Source organism: Pangasianodon hypophthalmus, chromosome 18 (assembly GCF_027358585.1).
Source record: "Pangasianodon hypophthalmus isolate fPanHyp1 chromosome 18, fPanHyp1.pri, whole genome shotgun sequence".
Lineage (NCBI taxonomy): Eukaryota > Metazoa > Chordata > Actinopteri > Siluriformes > Pangasiidae > Pangasianodon > Pangasianodon hypophthalmus.
Window position 1 is genome coordinate 15,928,754 of NC_069727.1, and position 24,930 is coordinate 15,953,683.

The 24,930-nt window shown below is 39.1% G+C and overlaps 1 protein-coding gene across 2 annotated transcripts in view; it reads right to left on the reverse strand.

Annotated features, from left to right (window-relative positions):
* The window catches only part of strip2 (striatin interacting protein 2), a 38,228-nt gene extending 13,434 nt beyond the window's left edge, over positions 1–24,794 (reverse strand). For both annotated transcript variants that reach the window (XM_026923724.3, XM_026923721.3), the window contains exons 1-9: positions 20,018–24,794; positions 13,283–13,352; positions 12,325–12,399; positions 9,966–10,100; positions 9,662–9,782; positions 3,698–3,766; positions 3,094–3,200; positions 2,892–3,019; positions 1,341–1,529 (exon numbers count right to left, since the gene is read on the reverse strand). In XM_026923724.3, coding sequence (XP_026779525.1) covers positions 1,341–1,529; positions 2,892–3,019; positions 3,094–3,200; positions 3,698–3,766; positions 9,662–9,782; positions 9,966–10,100; positions 12,325–12,399; positions 13,283–13,352; positions 20,018–20,041 — 918 coding nt within the window. In that variant the 5' untranslated portion in view covers positions 20,042–24,794. The remainder of the gene's footprint in view (positions 1–1,340; positions 1,530–2,891; positions 3,020–3,093; positions 3,201–3,697; positions 3,767–9,661; positions 9,783–9,965; positions 10,101–12,324; positions 12,400–13,282; positions 13,353–20,017) is intronic.
* Between the last annotated feature and the right edge of the window lie 136 nt (positions 24,795–24,930).

The window sequence follows — 24,930 nt, forward strand, 5'->3', positions numbered from 1 at the left end:
TGTGTGAGTGTGTGTATAGTAAGTATAAGGCTTATGCTGGTATGTCATATACAGCACAGCAGGCATGCAGAAAGTGTGTGAGCTGAAGAAACTCTTTCTTTTCAGGGTTAATTCATTGTACCTGCTAAAAATTGAATATAAAAGTTGTTTGTTTTATGTTTTATTTATATACATTTTTTTTTCTAAATCTGCATTGTCTTTTAACATTAGTCTTTGTCACTCAGGAGTCACAGAGGTGTTCAAGTTAATTTCAGCATTCCGTAGTTTGCAATCTACACAGATCATATTTCAAGATTTTTACAAGACTGGATCAAACTGAAATTACTGTGCTACACTTTGCATAAGGTCTAATAATGAGTCTACATAAGTTAACTGATGCCAATGTGCAGTGTTCACTACTAGTGTATAAGATTATCAGATTTCGTCATATTTTGTTAATTATCATAACATTTAGCTGCAGCTTCTGACACTCTGGCCACAGGATACGGAGCATCTGATGTCTTTTGTACACTTTTCTCTTCATAACCTTCAGAATTTTGAACAATCTGATTTGCTCTCCTCAATTCCATGTATATGCAATTCAGTGCACCAATAAAAAAAATTGACATAATGAGCTTTTTTGGTGCAAGATACAATCACTGGACTGAGAAAAAATGTTTATGGAATCTTCAAAAGTTATTCAAGAGTTTTGATTGAAGCACCTAGTGGTGAGTGAACAAGTTAGTGCCTCTTACTTTGAAAATATGTAGTTCTTAGACATGTTTACTGAGAAAATTTGCAACCCTCTCTGAAAGGGAAACTTCCTGTTGTAGTAATCAACAGAGTGTTTTAGAGGTTCCCCCAGAGGAACAAGCCTTCAAGGTAAGGTGCTGAATGGAAACTTTTTTATCCCTAAGAGTGTAGGGCCACCGTGTGAATGTTTTGGGCTCTAATGTGGCGTGGCATACTTATTCCACATTATTCTTTTAAATTATAAAATGGATTATTGTCGGTCTGCAGCAATAGTTGTTTTTTCATGGCTAAATTGTGTCTTTCTCTCAATTATACAAATTACTATCTACTAGCCATGATTTTTTTTAAACGTGTTCTGTTTGAAAAAAATCTGTTTGGTGTAATAATTCCCTGTTCCTACTTTATCCTGAAAGATCTACAGTACATGGAGAGTTTTGTTCATGTTGAATCCTCAGGCATATGCTTGCTGAGTTGCGTGTGTGTTATATTGGTTTTGAGAATGCGTTTTGTATTCAGTGTTCCAGGGATAGAAAATGTATTGACAGATATGTACACATATGCAAATTCCTACATATTCTGTTGTGTGTGTGTGTGTGTGTGTGTTATACCCTGCGACTCCTGCGTCCTCTTTTCTGTTGCTGCTGCTGTTCAATGAGCTCCATGGCGGTGGCTGGGGGTGAGGCTGCTCTCATGCTCCGGACCACCTTAATACTGTCCTCAGGGAGCGGCGGCAGACCCAGCTTCTCTCTCCCTTTAACCTTCATCTCCTGCAGCTCCTCGAAACCACCCAGAGTGAACTAAAATACACACATACACACATATACACACATACAGTTCAGTGGAAAAATCTGTCACCATATCTGTCATAACCCTCATTAATTCTGCCATCATCAAGTCAGGATCATTTTAGTCATACAAAAGTTAGGTAAGCACAAATAAAGGCATAAGGTCATGGCATAGGTGTGCATGTGGTATTTTTGTCCAGAATTTGAGAATTCAACCAGAATTTGAGAAACCAACCAGGAACAGGAACAGCTTAACTGCAAACGATGTTTTGGTTTAAAACAGTCTAGGGGTGTGGTTAGACCTCTATCTAATCACATCTATTATATCTATCTGTTATATCAAATCAAATCAGCTCCTCTCAGAGTTTGTGCCAGTGGCTCAGTACAGTGATATTTCTATAAAGATAAGTGATTAGATTACATTAGAAATTGCATAAATGGAAGAAATGACTGGAATTTTGCCTGCTCATACACTTTTATGGTCTTCTGCTGTTGTAGCCCATCTGCATCATGGTTTGTCACGAGTTCTCAGATGCTTTTCAGCTCACCACTGTTATAAGTGAGGTTGAACAAGTCTGGTCATTCTCCTCTGATCTCTCTCATCTACAAGGCATTTCTGCCCACAGAACTGCCGTACACTGGATGTTTTTTTGCACCATTCTGTGTAAACCTTAGGTACTGTTGTGTGTGAAAATCCCAGAAGATCAGCAGTTATGAAATACTCAAATCAGCCCATCTGGCACCAGTAAACATGCCACAGTTACAGAGATCATATTTTTTCCCAATTCCGATGTTTGATGTGAAAATTTAACTGAAGCTCTTGACCTGTATCCGTATGATTTTATGCACTGCGCTGCTGCCACATGACTGACTGGTTGGTCCTTTTAAAGAGGCTGATGAGTGTATAGTGTACATTCAAAAACCAGGTTGTTAGTAACAGGACAGGGTGTCTTATGCCTTATGTCTGCCTAACAAAGATGATCCTAAGAAGCTGTAATGTATACACAAAAAGACTGAAAGACAAAAGACAAAAGACTGAAAGTACCACTGCTGGCAGATTTTAAACCTCTGTTGTGCTTATAATGTGTTTATTTCTGATCACAAAAATAGCACGAAGAAACTCCTGAATATGAAAACACCTGCACTAAAATAGAGCCCTGTGACTTGTAAACCAGTTTGAGCAGCTTCTTGATATGAAAGTTACGAACATAATGGTAATAAAGGTATGAACAAAATATGAACAAAGACTATTGTTGTTTGTGATACTAGTATTAACAGTAATTGTAGAATAGAATAGAATAGTGTGTGCGTGTGTGTGTGTGTGTGTGTGTGTGTGTGTGTGTGTGTGTGTGTGTGTGTGAGATGGAGTCTGACCAGTACAGTCTTCCACAGCAGCAGCAGCACTTTCTTCATTGGGAAGTGGGGGGCGCTCATGCTGCAGAACTTGGTTACCATGGTGAAGAGGAGAAGGGCGAAAGGCTCCCCGTTGTAGAGTGGGGAACCTATGATGGGGAAGACAGGTTAATCATAGATTACAAGGTCAACTTTACACACACACACACACACACACACTCACCCAGCTCAGTTCTGAAGGACTCTCGAGCCTTCCGCCACTCCGGCTTGTCGTCTCCTGTTTCCACCCGGATCGTCTCCACCATCAGATACATGATGCTCAGTAGAACCCTGCCCAACACGCATTTTTAAATGATTTTCATAAATGTGTGTGAGATGGCATGTGTCGGTGTATGTGTATGAAGATGTCTTTCTATTAAGGTCTCATCAGAATTGACCCTGTGTCTTTAGCTGCCTAATTAACATGGCAAAAAGCAGCAGGTCTCTAATTCTAGCCCTTTTGCCTAGAGGGATTTCCCACCAAGCGTCTAATCAACTAGAGGAGTGATGGCATTGGGATGAGAAGTGCAGGAAGAGGACAGCGCTCAGAGATGGACTGACAGGTGAGGCTGGATTTAGCAAGCAATAATCTGAGCAGTCCCTCTTCTGCACCCACAGGGCTCGGTCTAATAGAGTGGGGAGAGGAGAATTGAGGGCTGGATGAGATGGTGATTGAGTGTGTGTGTGTGTGTTCGTGTGTATCTGAGCATGTGTGTGCGAATGTCTTTAGGTGAAGATTGAGAGAAAGGTTATATCATTGCTGAAATCATTTCTAGAATGTTTCTTACCTGAGTTCAGTGCTGTCTGCCAGGGATATGGCAGGTTTCCTGACAGCACTGCTGCATGCCTGGTTATTACTGTTTGAGAGAAACACAAAAAAAACAAAACAAATACAGGTTCAAACTGCCTCTAAACATTTCACTAAAAATCCTCCATAATTCCTGGCTCAGAGAAAATGTCAGCATAATCTGATATTTGTACACTCACTGCCTTTCTTTCACATGAGGAGACTTAATAAAGAGAAAATGAAAATAATACATATACATTATTCATACATACAGACAAAACTTTTACATAAAAACTCAATTAAAAAACTACACAAACTAAGATTACGAAGACAATGAAACTTCAGCATTAAAAAATACATGGGGTGATGTGATGCAGAACTTTATTACAACACTGAAGGTGTTTATTTTCCTATAACAGTACATCCCAGTGTTTATTTCTCTTATACCACAGCAAATTGCCAGTGATTACATTTTTTAACTAATTAAAGAATGGCACGACATGCTTTTTCACCAAATTATAATTACATTTCAATTTGGGGAACTCCCGCAAAACAAGTTATCACTTGTGTAACAAACAGCTGTGAACGGTCATTCCTTCACCAGGCTCTCTTTTGTCTCTCTCTTGTAGAAATAAGACAAAATAATAAAACATGTAACTTTGATGCCAACGGGGTCTACAGGGATGCCTATGCCACCAACCAGTCTAATCCTTTTTTTTTTTTTTTTTAAACTAATTTGTATGCCTTAAATCCACTTAAATTATACTTCAAATAGGAAGGAAGCTATTAAAGAAAAATATTTCAGACATGTGACTTTGACCTTGTTTGGATCAATTTCAAAATCTAATCAGTTCATCTGTTGGTTATAATGATAATTCCCTATAAATCATACAAATATTCAACTACTCGTTCTTGGAACGGATGCATGGACATATGGAAAACCCTAAAACATAATGCCTCCACCAAAAATATTCAGCTTATAATACTACCAAGAAAACAAAAAGCACACAGTCCCTTGTTCTGAAGGAAAATGCTGACACCTGAGCCTCCTTCCAGAACTGTTAAACAAATGTCTTGTTACACAAACTTTCACCATATCAATGATTATATATTGTTCTTCATTAAATAACAACACATCCTTTAATACAGTCATTATTAGCCTTAGATTATGCTGAGTGTCTGTCATGCAAGTCCCTGTGAATGAGTTGTAACTATACAGATAATAATGTACTAGAATGAGCACTTCAATATGAACCTTTTGACCAAGATTTGAGAATTTAGCAGCACTGTGGGATAATAGGAAATAATGAAGTTTATTGAGTAACAACTAGCAATGAGTGCCTACACACCAGCAGTGTGCCATTTAAAGCACTCAGGAGCTTTATCACATCCCTCTCAGTTCCAGCTCCAGCACACCTGATTCCACTTGACCAATCGGCACCGAGGCACGGTTCAGTGAGCAAAGCAGATCACTTCACAGAATCAAATCACAGAGTGAGGCTGTGTTCACACTTAGTGTTTTTTCTTCAGTCACCAGCATGGTACATATAATTCAGTGTGAAAATGCCTGTGTTTAAAAGTGCTGCCGTCCCTGTTTTTTTTCCCTTTTTTGTTGTCAAAGTGGATCACAGCTCAAGGGACAAGCAGAAATGAACAAAATGTGCAGTATGGCATTGTACAGTAACAAAGCCATGATCCCACATTTCATTGTTTTTACACTGCCAACTGTCCTGTGTGGGAACTAAGTACCCATGCTGAATGTGGTTACATTTCTACCAGAGGGACAAATTGATCAAATTCAACTGTCAAAGAATTGGCAGACAATACGGCACTGCAATCTTGTAGCAATTCTTTTCTAATATTTCTCTCTTTTCAAATTTCCATTTTGGATTTAAGATTTTTTTTATTTTTTTAATATCACAGTTGTATCATAAAATTTAAAATAATGTTTCAAATTTTACTTATTTACCCATAGTCACTGATATTTACCTTGATTTTACATTTCCTACCCTTGAGCAATGAAAATTCTGCCATGTACATAAGAGACTGAATTAGCTTGCTACATAAAACATAACATAATGCTGTTGTCATTAGGGATACATTCACATATTTATAATTTATTTTGGTTCAATTTAATTTGAATCTATTTATTTCTGTAAAGCTGCTTTGTGACAGTGTCCATTGTTAAAAGCACTATACAATGCCGTATTCACGGAAAAGGGTGCTTTGTAATTTTGTTGCATTTGACAAATTTGCTTCTCAAAATCCTCTGTTTTCCCTTAGATTAAAGTATTGTCAGATGATTCATTTACTCAGTATTATTACTACAGAAACATCACTGTGTCCCATGACAGAGACAAGTGACAGCATCACACACATTTTTATGTAAAATAAGCTATGTTTGCTTTTTAATCACATGTTAAACAAATCAATTTGTGAAGTTCTAGTACTGCATTAATTGTGCCACCTCATAAGCAGAGAACTTCACGGGTATTGTTACACACTGGGAACAGACACAAGTACTTGACCAGGGTACTGATAGTTCTGGATTCGGATTCAAAACTCCTCATTATAGTTGTATTTCGAAAAATGAAATCTTTAGTTCTATATTTATATTTCTATATATTTGTTTATTTAATCTTTACTTCAATATTTATATTTTATCTTTATTTAGTCTATACTTCTATAGTTTAACCTTTATTTTATTAAGGTTTCTAAAAGGTTTATTCAACCTTTTTTGTTAGTAGTAAAAGCTAGTTAAGCTAGAAAAAAAAAAACCTCAGATCTGAGTGCTTACAGAGTTGTTATGCTTATAACATGTGCCTATGGGAATTTTTTTTTAAAATTTTATATCAGCATAAAAAGTATGCCAGGATATGCTTTTAAAGTACAGCTAGTGTGAACACAGCATGCAGAACAAAGGACTTGCTTTACTGTGCCATCTAATTGTTACACATCCATATATACCATCTTCAATTTACATTTACAACCTCTTTTAACCTGTAATCAAGCAGACGAGCAAGGCTGATTAATGTGTCAGCACAAAAGCTCTCACACAGCTGTGTTTCCTCCACTGCAGTAACAGCTGACAGCCAGGGGAGCCAAACAACACTGAAGAGCTTGAATGCAGAGCATACTAATGCAAGGGCAACTTGTTTTTGAACTGCACTCGAAGCCACTTATCCACAGTGGAGAGAGACTGAGAGATGGAGAATGAGAGAGAGAGAGAGAGAGAGAGACAGACATACAGACAGAGAGAGAGACTATGTGAGAGAGAGAAGAAGAGAGAGAAGGGGAGAGAGAGAAAGAGCAAGAGAGATAGAGTGTGTGAGAGAGAGAGAAAGACAGAGAGTGACAGACAGACAGACAGACAGAGAGTGTGAGACAAAGGAGAGAGAGAAGGAGAGAGAGAAGGGGAGAGAGATAAAGAGAAGAGAGAGAGACAGACATACAGACAGAGAGACTATGTGAAAGAGAAGGAGAGAGAGAGAGAAGGTTAGAGAGAGAAAGAGCAAGAGAGAGAGAGAGAGAGAAGAAGAGAGAGAGAAAGAGCAAGAGAAATAGAGTGTGTGTGAGAGAGAGAGAGAGAGAGAGAGAGAGAGACAGACAGACAGACAGACAGAGAGAGATTGTGAGACAAAGGAGAGAGAGAGAGAGAGAGAGAGAGAGACAGACAGACAGACAGACAGACAGAGAGAGATTGTGAGACAAAGGAGAGAGAGAGAGAGAGAGAGAGAGAAGGAGAGAGAGGTGTTTTTTGTATCCATTGAATAGCAGTTTTTTGGGCTCAGATGGCAAGATGTGTACTGCAGTATTTAAACATTTATCTCTACCACTCAATTAGATTTAAATTCAGAATGCCATGAAGCGAATATAAAAAAAAAATTCTTTCTTCATCTTGACAGATCTCAAGGTTTTCATCCTTCTTGATAACACTGATAACATTCATCATTCATTCTTGATAACATTAATCCGTCTTGATAAACACTAGGCTTATTGTTACATGCACAGATGTAAGTCTGATATTTTGTGCATCTAAGAATAATTTTTTTTTCCTATTCCTAGGTTATAATACCACAGCAGGGCCACACATGCTGTCAGTTTGACTGAACAGAAATAGGAGCACCATAACAGAGTGTAACAAACCCATTTCAAAGCAACGCTGAACAGCATTGAGGTGGAATCACTGCACAGTGAATGACTGAGGCAGGACAGGAGAGGTGTCTCATTAGGGAAGGCCTGGAGAGCTGCTCAAATACAGCGCCAGCAGCAGCCAGGACATGACAGCTGTTTCCAGCCTGTTTCCTCAGGAGACCCGCAGGGAGTGAGGGGTAAAAATAGAACTGGCTCCTCTGCCACAGAGCGCAGAGGTCTCTGGCCTCATGCTGAGCATTTCTCTTGTGTCCTCAAGTAAAGCATTTAAGCTCAAGTCACTTTGGTTCAACACCGTGCTCTGGTGCTAATCAGAGTAATGGTATAAATATGACCCAAGCTCTCAGTAGCCCTATAGTAAATAAATAGATAAATGTCACAAAAGGTGTGCTTTCTTATTGTCTTTTTTTTTAAAAAAAAGTCTTTTACTCAAGTAAAAAGTACTATTACTTTCAAAGAATAATTATTCAAGTGAAAGTAAATATACTTATCCAGGTAACTACTTGAGTAAGCGTAAGAATGGATATAGTGTAAAACTACTCAAAGCATTACCTAGTAGAGAAGATCAGATTTAAGCATTTTAGAATATGAAATCAAAATGAATAAATAAAAATAAATGACAATGAAGTTATTTCAATTATTAGCACATGTATCACTGAAGCAGAATGTACACCTCTATAATCTGTGGTGGAAAAAACGAACTTAACCTTATTACATCAATTTCAATTCACTGTTCACTGTCAAAATGAGAAAAGGACAACGGCTAATTGCAACTTTAACATTCATCTCTGTTTGATACTGTGTCTAATTTTAGCAGTCAGCATCATCGTAGACACAAACACAACAGGGCACAGAGTAGGCACTGCATTACATATCTATTATTTTTACCATCTGGAGGGAAAAGAGTGGTTCTGAAAGCAACCAGTGACGTCCTGTCTCTTTGTATGAATTCTACAGATTTATCTTTCTCAGCAATCGCCAACATTAATATGACTGCCAATGTTTGATTGGTGCACAACAGAGTCCTGTAAACCGTGACCTCATCAAGAGTAAAGAAGAAGATTGAAATGCAAAGAAGAAGATTGAAATGCAATGGAGAATCAAAGAGAAATCTTAGTGAACAAAACAAACAGAACATCCAGCCAATTGTAAACCATGGGGGAAAAAAATAAATAGCTGAAAAAGAACATGAGCTGAATGTAACAAAGTAAAAGTATATTTTTGTCTTTACACATTTACTTGAGTAAGGATTACTTGAGCTAGCATTAAAACTGCAAGTACTATTTATTCAAAAAGTTACTCAAGTAACTGTAATTGAATAAATACAGTGCTTTACTACCGTCCTCTGCGGATTAGTTAGCCAAGCACCTGAAGATAGCATGGCGCTGACTTCTGATCTCAGTGATTAGGGCAGGAATAAACTAACAGGGAGGAGAAAGAGAATGATGAAGGAATGAAGACCAGAAGTAACAGGCTGAGCAGCTTTAAAGCAGCGTGATTTTTAGAGCTGAATTGCAACTGCAATCAAAACATTCCCCGAAAACAATCCCAACTGTGTTGAAACTATAACGTTGCCTTTTGAGGAACTGGGACAGAAATGAACATGGAGCCAATTTGTGGTGCAGAAAAATGTAGAGAAATGGAGAAACTAACAGATCCATTGCATGGCACGAAGCATAGTGGATCAAAAATAAATGATGTGATTGTTCCAGGCTGAAATACATGTTTAAACATTACATGTTGCACCTTTAACATCTGCACATACCTGCTCTCACACACACACACACACAAAATCTGTGAAGAGCGCACTCACTCAATCTCCATGCTGAGCAGCTCCAGCAGTGCAGTGAAGATGCCCATTTCATAGAGAAGAAAGACATTGTGTCGTGACCAGTGGAGAACATCTGCTTCTGTGTTACACTCATCAAACACCCCTTTATGTACACACACACACACATATGCAAATTGCAATTTAACATATGTATACACATCTGTCTATACAGTCTCTATCCTAGAAACACTGAATACAATGTGCAGGCTCAGTGTCAATGTGTGTGTGCGTGTGTGTGTGTGTGTGTGTGTGTGCGTGTGTGTGTGTGTGTGTGTGTGTGTGGTACCCTGAGCCAGGTAGAGTATAGCCCGAGCCACTTTGAGTCTCTTGTCTCTGTCCGTGACCTCTAGAGCATCCAGTAGTCGCATGATATATGCCTTCTGTTCGTCCACACTCAGCTCCACCCATCTCCTGCCCTTCACTGACACACACACAGAAACACATAAGTAAATACACACATTCAAATAGCCTCCACTCTCACTGTTGCTCAGTGACTCTCTCTGTCTCTTTCCCTCACAAATGAGAAAGATTAGTGAGGATTAGCATTCCTGTTTGATCGATCCACAAGGTTCACTGCAAATCTCAAACGTCCGCTTTATATTTTCGATATTAAGATTCAATGCATAATTCGATCTCAATATGAAACCTTTCTCAAGTGGCTAGAGAATTGGAAGGACATACAATAAAAAACAATGCAAGTTATAAGGCTGATGGGAATTCATTTGCAGAGACAACCATGAGAGGGCAGATATGACAGGAGCAGTGACACAGGAGCAGAGAGTGTGTTTGATATCAGTTCTGGATGCATTGCATTTGTAGTGTTGAGCCAAAGAGAGAGAGAGAGAGAGAGAGAGAGAGAAAGCACACTGCAAGGTCTAACAAGGTGATCTGAGCTTGTACACACAGGGAAGAGATAAGCCCATGGGCAAACAACCATATGCAACAACACTGTGCACTCGTGTGTTTATATCAGTATAAACACAACTGCCACCTTAGACACACATTTTAAAGTATTACTTCTCTTAGCGTTACTCCAGTGCATTTTTAACCTAATCTCTACCTATTAAATCGGTAGGTCTGTAGGATATGTGTTATTTCCACAGACAGTAATTTCGGCACATTTCACTGCACTGTGTAACAAATTTGTACATTTACTTTATTCAGAATGTTCTAATGTGGAAAGTGTAAATGCAGTTGTTAAGAAAAGTTTATGCAAAACCTGTATTTTTGTAGAACACCTTCTTTAGTTAAAGATATTTGTGAATTAAGCTATAAATCAGCATATTTAACACACACATACACACACACACATACACACACACACTAGCTATCTCAACAACATTAACAGAGCTTGTTTATTAACTGAGAAGACATCAGTGCAGCGCCGTTTGATCACCTTTAATGCATGTTATTAATATTTTTAAATATTTTTTATATCTTTAAACAAGTGGGAATATTTATTCAGTTCATGATTTTTATTACGTTGGATATTACCAGCTACACAACACCCTTGAAAAAAGTTGTGTGAGGGGAACTTGAGCTGAATCTCCTTATCACAGGGTAAGAGTATGGATATTTAATAAACCATCAGCAAGAAGGGGTTCTGTCTTACAGCACTGACAGGTTTGAATCACACATTATACTCAACGCTGGTTAAAAAGGTCGATGCTCAAAAAAACCTTCCCTAATAGCAAACATAGTGCAGGCGACGTCACTGAGATGTAAAGTGTGTAAGTATTGACAAAGTTTGTGCCTTAACTGGATTTTTCCAAATATTTCAAATATTTTTTTTAAACATTTACTGAATTTAACAACTGCCTTTTGGCTTACACAATAATCTTTGATAAACAGGTTTTCTGTTCTTTTCTAATCACAGATAAATTGAAAATCTAGTTCCAAAACAATCTTCTCCATAAGAATAATAGTTATCATGGATTTGCTGATGTGGATGGTGGTTAATTTTTACTTTGTGAGATACTTTGTGGCCTGGATATATTAACTTGTGGCCTCAATAGATTAATTTGTGGTCATGCCTTATTAAAAACTAACCACAATTTTATCTCTGAGGCTCAGTATTTTACAGGCAACAGGCTACAGGACATTACAGTCCATGTATACAAAAATATGTCTAAAAGACAACAGTCTTTTCTAACTGGACTGCTGAACTGGTTAAACACAGCATTGTGTTCTTCATATGGCAAGACACACACTGAGCTGTGCTTTGCTAGGCCTCTGGGCTCTTTGTACTTCCCTGCAGTGTGTGTATCTTACACACACACACACACACACACACACAGGAACTGTACCATTATGCTGACAGTTCATTCCTCTCTCTTTCCGGATCACTTGGGAGCTTTCAATTAATCAGCTCCTTCCATCTCCCTCTCGGCACACACACTTTACATGTGTGAATAACCTTCTAACATAGCACTCTCTCTCTGTAAAGAGCTAGAATTCCACCACAGAAACCAGTGATGGTACATGCACGAAAACATACACAACCATGAACACATAACAGTTCTGAGTAGGCCTGTGATGTTAACGGGGACAAATAACTGTAGGCAGCCACAGCTGAAGCAAACAGGGAGCTGTGTAATGTTCACACCGCACTGTAACTGGACTAGACGTGATAGCAGTGACAATACCATGACTCCGAAAATCCTCCTCGAAGCAGTCCCTGTTCAGACTGAACTCAGGCTCCTCAGTGTAACTGTACAGCTCTGAAAGAGAAGAAGAGAGAGAAAGAAAAGCGGTATAGTAGGTCACACATATTGTACAAAAAAAAAGTGATAAATTTTAACCCTATGCAGCACTTTTATGGCCCTGTGCATGGCATGGCTCGGGTTACTGTCTGTCTCTGAGTTTCCTCTGGGTTCTCTGGTTTCCTTCCACCTCCCAAAAACGTGCCGGTTGGTAAATTGGCTGCGGTACATTTTCCCCTAGGCGTGTAAACGTGTGCAGATGTGTGTATGTACGGTGCTCTGAAATGGACTGGCATCCCATCCAGTGTGCTCCATCTCTGCTGCAACTCTGACCCCTTACGCTTACTGAAGATGAATGAATGTTCTATATTTCAGACTTAGCAAAGCTTCAGCCAATAAGATCTCACTCAATAAACCACCTATATACTATAATAAGTGTCTTTAGTTCATGTCACCAACAATCACTAGGAACTGTGATAGAAACTGATCACAGATCTGCATACAAAATAATAGAACAAGCAAAGATTCAGGCAACAAACTATACCCCTTTTCAACAAATGTGCATGGCCGTTTAATGATACAAGGAAACAATCCACTCTGACAAACTGAGGTTTGCTGGCTAACATAATATATGTAGGTAAAAATGTATTTTAAAGACAAAGACAAGGTGGATGGTGGAAATAGGCTTAATGGTCTATAAACGAATGTTAATTAGTACACAATAAGTTGGCAGTTCATCTAAAATCAAGTCTTTATTGTCACAGTTACCACAATTTTGGTAAAAGCTCCGATGACATGCTTAAAAGATAACAAGCACAAACTGAAGTCGGCAAATTCTATAATCTGTTATTTGTTATTTGGATGTGTTAACTCTGTGTGTGTGTGTGTGTGTGTGTGTCACCTGAGAGTTCTGCAGTCAGACTGTCTGTGTCCCCATACTCAAACTCCAGGTTGGGGGATTCCATGGACCCCTGAAAAAAAGAACAAAACACACACTTGATGAGCACTGAAAAGGAAACACACACTGATAATCCTGGACAGCTTACACTGAAACACACTCTTCAGGTTCTGCCACTATTTCTCTTCACTCTACAGAGGCTTCTCCCAGCACTGTGTTTTCTGTGTGATTATGCAGATGGGAGGATCTGTGCATAAAGGAAGTTGCAGGAGGCATTTCTAAGGAAGCTGGATGAAATACACAGTAAATAGTACATTTCTGGGAGTGGATTAACTGCCATTTCCATTCAGTGCACTTATACATACTGTCATGGGTCTCAGTCAGGAATTACATTTTGGGTTAGTGACAGTGGTAACACTTTACAATAACACTACATGTGTAATTATGCACTAATACCTGAATTAATACTTACTTAAATATGAACTAATGATGAGTTAAGGCGTGTACTAACCACAAACTAATAAAGAGCTAACCTTAACTACGACGTGAGTCTTATGAATTCATGCTTGAATAATGACCACTTATTAGTTAATGTATTAATTAACATGTAGGGGTAGGAAGAATATGAATTAAACATGCATAATTTCAAATTGTTATAATTTGCCATATGCAGCTAGGTACACTAGCATCACTGGATGGCGCTGGATTACTTTCATAATTTACATTGATCTTCCTTACCGAATGTAGAAAGACGCACTAATAATAAATACCAATAATTTCATCACAACCCGTTTTGCATCATTCTCAGACTAAAACATTGGAAAATAATCTTATAGAACAATGGCTTTAAATGTTAATAGATAATAGCGTCTGCTAAATATTATAACAAATGTTAATAAATGTTACTGTATTCATTTCATCCTTGTGGGCAAAGGAGCAGTGCCCCGGGTCCTATAGCCACCCAGATCACATACTAGCAGTACAGTGGGATTTGAATAGAAATGGATGGAGAATGAAGCAAAAAAAGGGTTGAGATGAAATTATTAGTATGTCTTTCTACATTTGATAAGGAGGATAAATGTAAATTATGAACGTAATCGAGCGCCATCCAATCATATTCTTTTTTGTAGACGCATGTTTGATCTAGTTTACCCCTACATGCTAATTAACACATTAACTACAAATATGTACTTAAGACGGTCGTTATTCACGCATGAATTCATAAGACTCACGTCGCAGTTAAGGTTAGTTCTTCATTAGATCGTGATTAGTACATGCCTTAACTCATCATTAGTTCATAGTTAAGTAAGTATTAATTCAGGTATTAGTGCATAATTATACATGTACTGTTATTGTAAAGTGTTACTGTGACAGTATTGTGTAAGCATGTACACACACACACACACACACACACACACACACACACAGATCTTGCCTGAATGAACATATCCACAGGACCAGGGGGGTAACCACATATCCACCACATGCTTCAAGAAATCCAAGCTCCAGTAAAGACTTAAATGTGTCCACTCACTTTTGATTCATGTGCACAATAGCAAACACATACACACTCACACACACACACACAGACACACACACATTGCTCAATGCTAGTATTTCTGCAGAGTGTTGAAAGATGAATGCTTTTCCTGGCAGATCTTTTACATCAGCTGCATTTTCTTGATGTTGTCTATGTGCCATCAGACTGACAATCACTCACACTGGCAGCTGAGTTGTAAAGAGTATCAAAATATCAAACAGCTTGACACTAACTGCAGCTTGATATGTCACACTCCTTTTCAAACCGAGTGTCAATATCCACACACTAGAAATCCTTTATGATAAAGGTAGTAAGACAAACACTGCATCCCTGTACTGAAGTCCACCTGAGGCTTGCCTCAACCTCACAAGCTCCACCCACTGACTTCCTGATGCATATGCGTAGACTTTCGTACCCTACACAAAAGTTTCTCTCATGCTAAAAACCCAGGCCTGGTTGTGTTTGTTGATTTTATTTTATGTTATTCACATTTGCAGCATTCTGCTATTGATATGCTCATATATTAGCACATCCTGGACTGCCACTGAGTATGACTGGCCAACACTGCTTTCATTTTAGAATCTCTCCAGTTTCCAGATATTTCTCCTCTTATATTTTTCTTCGCTTTTGTAGTCTTTCCTTCTGTTGTTGCTTCATTGTGATTATATTTCAAATCACTTGCCTCAGATAGTGTCAGTGAATCAGTTTATTTTCACACATAAGCCCTCCTAATAATTTACCTGATACTGTAATGGGCTTTGTCCTCTTTCCTGAACACTTCCCCATGGCAGAAAACTTACTGTCCTTTACAACATGCTGATACTTTATGCTGCTTCCATAAATGTTAAATAAACATCTCTTTACAAAAAAAATCTTCACCATATCACTGATTATATAACTACAGAAATGATAACGTACAAAAATAAACACATTAATATAAGCTTGTAGTTTGCTTTGCAGCAGAAGTATTGTCAGAGCTGCTGTTACAGACAATTAATCAACACTTTCTGACCAATCAGATTCGAGAATTCAGTAGTGCTAGTGCTACTGTGCTGTTAAATTCGTGTGTGTAAAATGCACGTATGAAAGAAGCTACAGCAAGGAAAACTGATTTATTTCTTACGATTACACTATTAAGATTGAATTGCAAATTACATGTGGCCAAATCTGATTTGTTTGTTCAAACTGATTAGTTAATACCAGTTAATTCCAATCAATCATCGCTTGAATGCCACAGCCTATTTGAGTATTGTTGTTGACCATGTGCATCCCTTCATGGCCACAATTTACCATCTTCTAATGGCTCCTTCCAGCATGATAATGCACCATGTCACAAAGCAAAAGTCGTCTCAAACTGGTTTCATGAACATTACAATGAGTTCAGTGCTCTTCAGTGGCCTTCCCAGTCACCGGATCTGAATCCAGTAGAACACCTTTGGGATGCGGTAGAACGGGAGATTCGCAGCATGAATGTGCAGCTGAAAAATCTGCAGGAATTGTGTGTAAACATGGACCAGAATCTCAAAGCAATGTTTCCAACATCTTGTGGAATCCATGAAGATTTGAGGCTGTTTTGAGAGGAAAGGGAGGCCTTACCCAGTATTAGTCTAGTGTTTCCAAAAGTATGTGGACACCTGACCATCACACCTATATGTGGTCCTTCCCCACAAAGTCGGAGGCATAGAATTGTATAGGACGTCTCTGTATGCTGTAGCATTACAAATTCTCTTCACTGGAACTAAGAGGCCCAAACCTGTTCCAGCATGACAATGCCCCTGTGCACAAAGCAAGCGCCATGAAGACATGGTTTGCCAAGTTCGGAGTGGAAGAACTCTTGTGTTCTTTTCAATTCAACTCTTCAATTCAATTCAATTTTATTTGCATAGTGCTTTTAACAATAGACATTGTCACAAACCAGCTTTACAGAAATATATCAATTCCAGATATATATTTTAAAATTAAAAAATTATCCCTAAGGATCACGCCAGAGATGACGGTGGTGAAGAAAAACTCATGACGAAGAAACCTCGAGAGGAAGCAGACTCAAAAAGGAAATCATCCTTATCTGGGTGACACCGGATAGTGCGATTATAAAGAATTTCTCTTCTATAACTGTGTCCTATATCGTCAGAAAGTGCTAACTGTGTTAACAGGAAATTGTGGGCTTATGAGCAATTTATGAGTATGAGCATCAGAATCATTTCTGAATTCTTATAGTTTTAACCTAAGCTCTATTGTACTGACCTGAAGTTATTAACTGTTCAATGATGGAGACTTGAGTGCAAACTGTTCTTAGCAAGTGCAGTCATAAGTCTGATCAAGACAAACATCCACAGCCATCCTTATGGTTTCTATGTGGTAGCATCCACAGTAAGCTCATGGTGCTCTTTAGGTTGTTCATGTTGGTCCATCCTTAGCAGCAGCAAGTGATTTTCAGATTTTTCATGCTCTTTTGGATGAATAAGCACAAATCCCTACAGCCACTCTCCAAAATCTAGTGGAAAGCCTTCCCAGAAGAGTGGAGCTTATTAAAACAGCAAAGAGGGACTAAATCTGGAATGGGATGTTCAACAAGCACATATGGGTGTGATGGTCAGGTGTCCACATTCTTTGGGCCATATAGTGTATCTCTGCATGCTTGTTGACAAGCTACAGGAAAATCCTTATATTTTATATTTTAAGTACGCAAGAGTATACTGTATACATTGCCTTCTTGTACATATCCTACACAAAAGTGGTTTGGAGTATAAAGCTGTGCATGAACTTGTTTTTATGATTTTTTAATTGCACCACAATAAACACCTGAGCAATATGTTTTTCCAGGGATCTGAAAAATATGAGCAGTCTGAACGAGACATCCCTTCCCTCCACACTGTTCCCAGCATGCTGTGTTACACACTCAACCACCCACGACTTATTCCTGAGAACAGGCGCATCCCAATTAGGGAGAAAATATGTGTATATTTGCAGAGCTATAACATGACTGAGCACACAGGCACTGAAGAAGGTGTAATACAGACCTATACGACACACACACACACACACACACACACACACACATTTTTATAGTGAGTGGTGCTTATTTTGGTCTGCAGGAGCAGATGGCACTGAGAGCCAGAGACGAGAGCTCTGGCTGAGAGGCGCGAGGGAGAGCACGGTTTTCCTCTCACAGACACGTTTCCACAAGGATGCTCCCTGTGTGTCACCGCCAAGCACTCTCGTATCAAGAGAGTCCAATCCATAAGCCTAATCTGAGGGGCTACGGACAGATCAATAGCACTACGAGAATGTGAGGTGAGCCACGGGCAAAATATTATTAGCGCATGAAACAACAGCAATTACGGAGAAATAAAAAATAAAATTATAACACCATTTAAATTCATGTGCAATAAACTTCCACAGTCTGAGTCTAATCCTAAATCGCAGCACTCCATCACATCTCAAAACAGCAGCTGAGAGTAATGCCAGAACAGAGGCATCAGGTTCTACATTAAGAACAGCTCTACCAACCCCCTACTTCATATTCTATAAATACCAAACATCAACGGCACAAATACACACATCAACAACAGCGCTGGCCTGGACCCAAGGGCTCAAAGATCCTATTCCTTCTGTCATATTCCATCTTATTTGACCTCTGAATGAGATGCAATCAGTCCTATTTATAGGAGCCTGGGGATTGGTCTATCCTTCAGCAGCAAGTACAATTTAGTCATGGGGGTTGATGGGAGGGAGCCATGCATGTGTTGTGTGTTTACATCCAAATCGCTTCAGCACTGTATTAGGAAGTCAAAAAGGCTCTCTAATGCCGTTATAGCACTCATCCAGTATCCTAACCTGACATGGTGGAGGGATAAATGCTTCCTCTTTATCCTGGTCAGCTTTACGGTGGATCCGGTGTCTATCTCAGGAACACTGGAGGTGAAGCAGGAATGCACCGTGCACACACACTGACTCACATCTAGTTGCAATTTAAAGATGCCATTCGACCTACCGGCATGTTTTTGGGAGGTGAGAGGAAGCTGGAGAACCTGGAAACCAACACAGACACATGGAAAACATGAAACTTCACACAGACAGTAACCCAAGCTCAGGATTGAACTGGCAACTCTGGAGCTGTGAGTCAGCAACACTACCCACTCCACTACAATACCACCCAGGGTTGTTATTATGATTCTGATTCCTAATCAGGCATTTTCGGTACATAGCTAATGGGCAACTAAACATTATTTTCAGACATTATAAAAAAAAAAAATCATTTTCAATTTCATTATCTGGCAAGTAATATAGAAATAGAGGCAGCATGGTGGCACAGTAGGTAGCATTGCTTCCTCACAGTTCCAGGGTCCCTGGTTCAATCCTGAGCTTGGGTTACTGTGTGGAGCGTCACATGTTCTCCTCATGTTCACCCGGGTTTCCTGTGGGTTCTCCAGTTCCCTCCTCCCACAAAACATGCCTGGAAAAGGACTGGCGCACCATCTGGGGTGTATTCCTTCCTCACGCCCAGTGTTCCTGGGATAGGCTCCGGATCTGGAAGATGAATGAATGAATGAATCATAACCTTAATCATACAAGAGGAGGAGGCCAAAAAAAAAACAAAAACCCTATGAAGAATTCCTCCACCATGTCAGATGAGGGTACTGCATGATGTTCTGTAAAGGTAGAGCGTCTTTTTGGACATTCAGGCTCGACTTGTAATATAGTGGAGAGGGGGTTTAGATGCCTTGATAAACCATGATAAAGCAGTTGATACTGAAGATAAATGAAGAAGATGGTAAATAAAAAATGCATTCTGCATATATACACTAATCCAAGGATACAGAAGTGCATTACACTTATCAGTCTCTAGGATTATAATAAAGAGATATTGATTTTACGCAGTGGGGCTGGAGAGGCACAGGCTGAATGGGTCCCGCATGACACTGCTCAAGTCCCGCAGTCGCACCATCGGACATCTGAACTGTAAAAATGGGAGATATTTATAGCGCGCGCACGCTGGGTCTCCAAAATAAGAAGTCGGGCTGCATCCATTCTGGAGCAAGCAAGGGCATTTAAAGCTGCCCCAGCAACAACCACTCACACACACACACACACACACACAGGGGCGCGAGCGCGCGCGTGCTCCGCGTCCTGATTCTGCTGCTCCACTCCTGCGTGCACTGCTGAATGTGTGTATAAGGTGTAAAATAGACAGGTACCTCCATGTCGTCCGACTGCTGCATGGCTCGTGTGTGTGTGTGTCTCTCTCTCTGTGTGTGTGCGTGTGTGTGTGTGTCTCTGCTCTCTGTCTTCTCCGCTCGCGGACCGTCACATTGACCGCGACGCTGCCGGTGTTGCCAACTTCAGAATTCCGCGACGCGCTGATTGGCTGCTGAGGCGGTAAGGGGGCGGGGATTTACGTCCAGCGTACGCGTACTGCGTTTATAGTCGCGCGCCGTGCCATGAAAGCACGACATGTTTCTTAAGAATGAGATATTAAGTCGTGGTTTGAGACGCGGACTCCTTTAATGACCTCCATTAAACTGAGTACAGGAAGAAAAAGATAGCAGAATTGCTTTCAGAAGCACTGAATGTCATTATGTGACGTAAAAAAGCAAAATGAAGGTTTATTCACATTAACACATTAATTAATTACTTATTAAAGAAAAAAAAATCAGGGTAAATTAAGACAAGATAATGAAAGATAATGTATAGCCTATTTTGCATCCTAATATTAACTTCCAAGATAATAATCATAATAAAGATTGTACAACAGAGCTGCTGAATTCTCAAATCTGATTGGTCAGAAGATGCTGATGAATGTTCTCTAACAGCAGCTCTGATGGTAGTGCCAGCTGTAACAGGTTTATATTAAAGTGCTTTTTCTAATTCATTATCATTTCTGTAGTAACAACTCATTCACAGGGACATGTATGGTCCACATAATCTAATAAAGCCTAATAAACATATTTAAAATAATAAACAAACAAACAAACCTATATAAAAGACATTTGAAGACTGGAAAAAGAAGGGGTGATTTTTTTTTTCTTTCTAATTTTCAATTGTCTAATTATGCCGAGTCTGTGCCCATGATAGCCTCAGATTCCTGTTCTTGGCTGACAGGACAGGAACCCAATGTGGTCTTCTGCTGTTGTAGCCCATCCACCTCAAGGTTCGACGTTTGTGCATGCTGAGATGCTTTTCTGCTCACCACGGTTGTAAAGAGTGATTCTACCGTATTGAGTGGGATACTATATCCTTCCTGGCAGCTCGAACCAACCTATCCATTTTCCTCTGAAGTGTAGACTTTCAGCTTTATGGTTATGTTGGTTTGTTCAATTACTTCTGAGCCTGTGAAAATGGAAAATGGCTGTAAAAATGTCTGTAAAAATGGCTGTAATTCCTAAATGCAATATTTTTCTCAAACCCCTTGAATTAAAGCTGAAAATCTACACTTCAATCCTGAGTCTTCATTTCATCTTGATTGCTTCATTTCAAATCCATTGTGGTGGTGTACAGAGGCAAAATTATGAATATTGGGTCACTGTCCAAATACTTATGGACCTGACTTTATGTCACAGATGTCTTGGAAACATCTGGAGATCCCCCAGGAGGAGCTGGAGTCTGTGCCTGGGGATAGGTAAGTGTGGACTGACCTCCATGAGGAAAAGTGGAAGGGAAATGAATGAATGAGTTGTAAGGAGAAAGAGAAAGATCTGAGATCCCCAGAGTGCTTTTCACTGGGTTGGAGCAATTCTGTCATTTTGGTCAGCTCAATGAATTTTAAAAAGGTTTAAAGCTTAAGGCTAAGGGTTAGTTAGTTATTGTACCTTTTCTTAAGACATTATGAAATCGAACGAATTCCCTTCATTTTTTCAAATCATAATTTCCCCTTTCAGAAAAGTCACATGGTTTTTAAACACTGCAGTGGTATGTTTCCCACATTTATCAGATGTACTGGACTTTCCGTATGTAAGGCATGTGATTATACTTTACAGATTTTTTTTTAAGATTATACGTTTCTCACATGAATAACTCTTTTTCACACGTGGTCAAACGTGGTCATATTCAATGTTGTGTGTTCACGTGCAATTTCAGGGCATAACATAGTGAAATGCAAATTCACGTGTTTTTCACGTGATCCCATATTACTCATATAAACATATGATCACGTGTAATGTATTCATTTTCTCATTTTCTGTAAGGGTCTCACGAGATCAGACTAGATTAATACGTACACTTTGAATCGTAGTGAGTAAACAATGATAAGAAGGGAGAAAGTCAAACCAAAACCAGATGTGATGTTCAGTCCACATATACACGTCTCTACTACAGCAGATGGAGACTTTCAGCAAAAAAAATAAAGCAGTCTTCTGATCACACCTGAACACTGATACTGAAACACCCACAGCTCCCACATTGTGTGTGTGTGTATATACATGGGCACTTAAGAGGTTCTTTTTATACTGAAGCGATAGATCACCATGTTTTACACAGTTACTTGACACTCTACTGAAGGTTAGTCTCTTCAGCCTGCGTCATATATATTCTCACTCATGGCTTAGTGTTTGTAGCACTTCTCTCTGCTAGCACTTACTGCAATCCTCATGTATAGTTGTAGCTCTCCGATCTTTCTACAGTCTTCCATCCAGAGCCCTAAAGAGTTCTTTAAACCATTAATTGAATTTCACTAATGGAACTCTTTTAGAAATCATTAACCATCCAAAGAACCCATGAGGAACCTTCCGGGAATCGGAAGGAGAAACTTTTTTCAGGTCTTTTGGTAAAAACCTGGTCTTGCAGCACTGTACGCTTCTTTATTTCTTACAATTGGATTTCTATTCTGCCTCACTTCTAAATCACGTTAAATAAAAGTACCTGCCAAATGAACAGAATGTAAATGTAATGCAAATTCAGAGACATAAAAACACTAAAGGCTTTGGCAAGCTGGATGATGTGTAACTGAGTAATTGTGATAGTAAACCCTTCTGAATAGCTACTAATGATGTCTGAAATATTTGTGTTTGTATGTGATGAAGCTCTGTATTGATGCCTGTGATGATGTCTGTACTGCTGATAATTGTAACATGTTAAAATATTGTCGATAAAGTATATTTAAAAAGGCAAACTGAACAAAAAAGTTCTGAGTGTGGTTTCTTTCAGATAAAGCAATAGTCCACATCTTCTTACCAAGCTACCATTTCCTGTGAAACATCCTGCTTGGGGCTTTCGGGCATTATGTGTGGTCAGCTTTATCACCAACTATCTACAATGATAAACTAACTCTTGCTATATTTGCACACGATCATTCAGCATTTGCCATCATGTGCTTATTCCTGATTAAACTGGGAAATATCTGTTTGGATGCTACTGTTATTTTTTTATTTATGTTGCAGAATTAAAAGGAATCAAACTGGTGACAAAAACTGACCCTTTAAATGAGGGGATCAGTGGCCATGCCTCTTTCCCCCAGTTTAACACACAGAATACATAAAGACGTATCCATGATCAAAGCACTCATCCAGACTGATTGGGTTTCAGTAGGCATGTCCATTCCTTACTTCATTCTCCACCCTAGTCTGTGGTTCTGATTTTAGATGGTGTGCTTGAGTGTAGACCAAGGGTTTCATCATGCGACAGTACGGACATTAGATCATTGTTGTCATGTAAGCAAGGAGAGGTATGAGACAAAGTGAGCTAAGTAAAAATAAACCAGGATTATGTCAATAAACCTGGCAAATTTCTAGCCATTTTGGTTCCATGAAGAAACTTGGTTACTACGGCAACGTAACCTTAGCTTTGCCCAATCAGTTCTATCGTCACGTGGCGTAATGTTCCACCAGACTAAAACAACCACAGATACAGGAAACCACATTACCATATAATTACATTAAAGCAGCTGTAAACAGTTGTTCCCTCACCAATCTCTCTCAATTTTTTTTTTAAAAAGTCAATTTAAAAAAAAATGTTCAATCACAAAATGCAAACTGCTGCTGTCCTGAAGCCTTTCATGTAGGAGATGGTATTTAATGGTACAATATTATTTCTGCTGCAAAATGTTGACACGAGAGACTCCTTCCAAAAATGATAAACATCTCCTCACAGAAAACTTCACCACACCCCCCGATTATACATTTTTAAAATAATTATTAATTCTAAATTAGAGCATCCTGTGAATGAACTGTCACTGTAGAAACAGTATCATATTAGAATGAGTGTGTTAATAAATGTGATTTGAATTACAGCCGGCATTATTGTCAGTGCTGCTGTTATTTTATGAATAAAACATGACAGGGAGTGCTGGATAATAATCAGCGATGGAGTGGTGTGATGCAGCCCAACACGAATTGGAGTTACTCTTACCTCCCTGAAGATGACTATTTTCTTATAATAGGGTGTTCTGAAGGATTTCATTCCTCTTTTACCGACGAGATCTGCCTACAGTTACAATTTTCCCTTTAATTAATGAATGACACAAGCTTTTTAACCGTTTATAGACACATTTAATATTGGGTAATGTTGGTTCCTGTTAGCACTTGTGTTATAGCAGCTATAAAGTCGTTCTGTCAACAGCCTCAGGAGATAAACTAGACATAAAAAAAGTCCCATAAAAATGACTGACCATTGCAAAGTACAAATAAATGTCTCCATGTCACCTTGTCTGCAAGGCAGCTTAAATGGATTTCTTAAATTACGTATTGTAGAGTTTACAAAACAACTTCTGTTTGACAGTGGAGGAAAGGATCGCTCTTTAACAGACATTTCTGAAATCGATTGTTGGGGCTGCATAAATATTCTGAGCCTCGATCACTACAGCTTCACTTGAATTAGCGTTAACAGGATTTTAGTGGAGTACACTGAGACTGGAATGATCTGGCTTATTTTAGCAAGGCTATTTCAATCAAGCCTGGATTTTGGGAGCTCACCTCATGGAATATCCACTCCACAAGCAAGCTGTTAATACATCCTAATTATAAAGCTTATCTATTGGCTCTGAAGCAAGGAATCTGCAGGCGGACTAGACGTGGTTCACAATAGTGGGCTTGGCTTAGTGTACAAAGCTTCCTAATGCAAGTATGACTTTTACAGTCGCATATTAGATCATTAGCAATCACGCACAAGTTACCAGAAA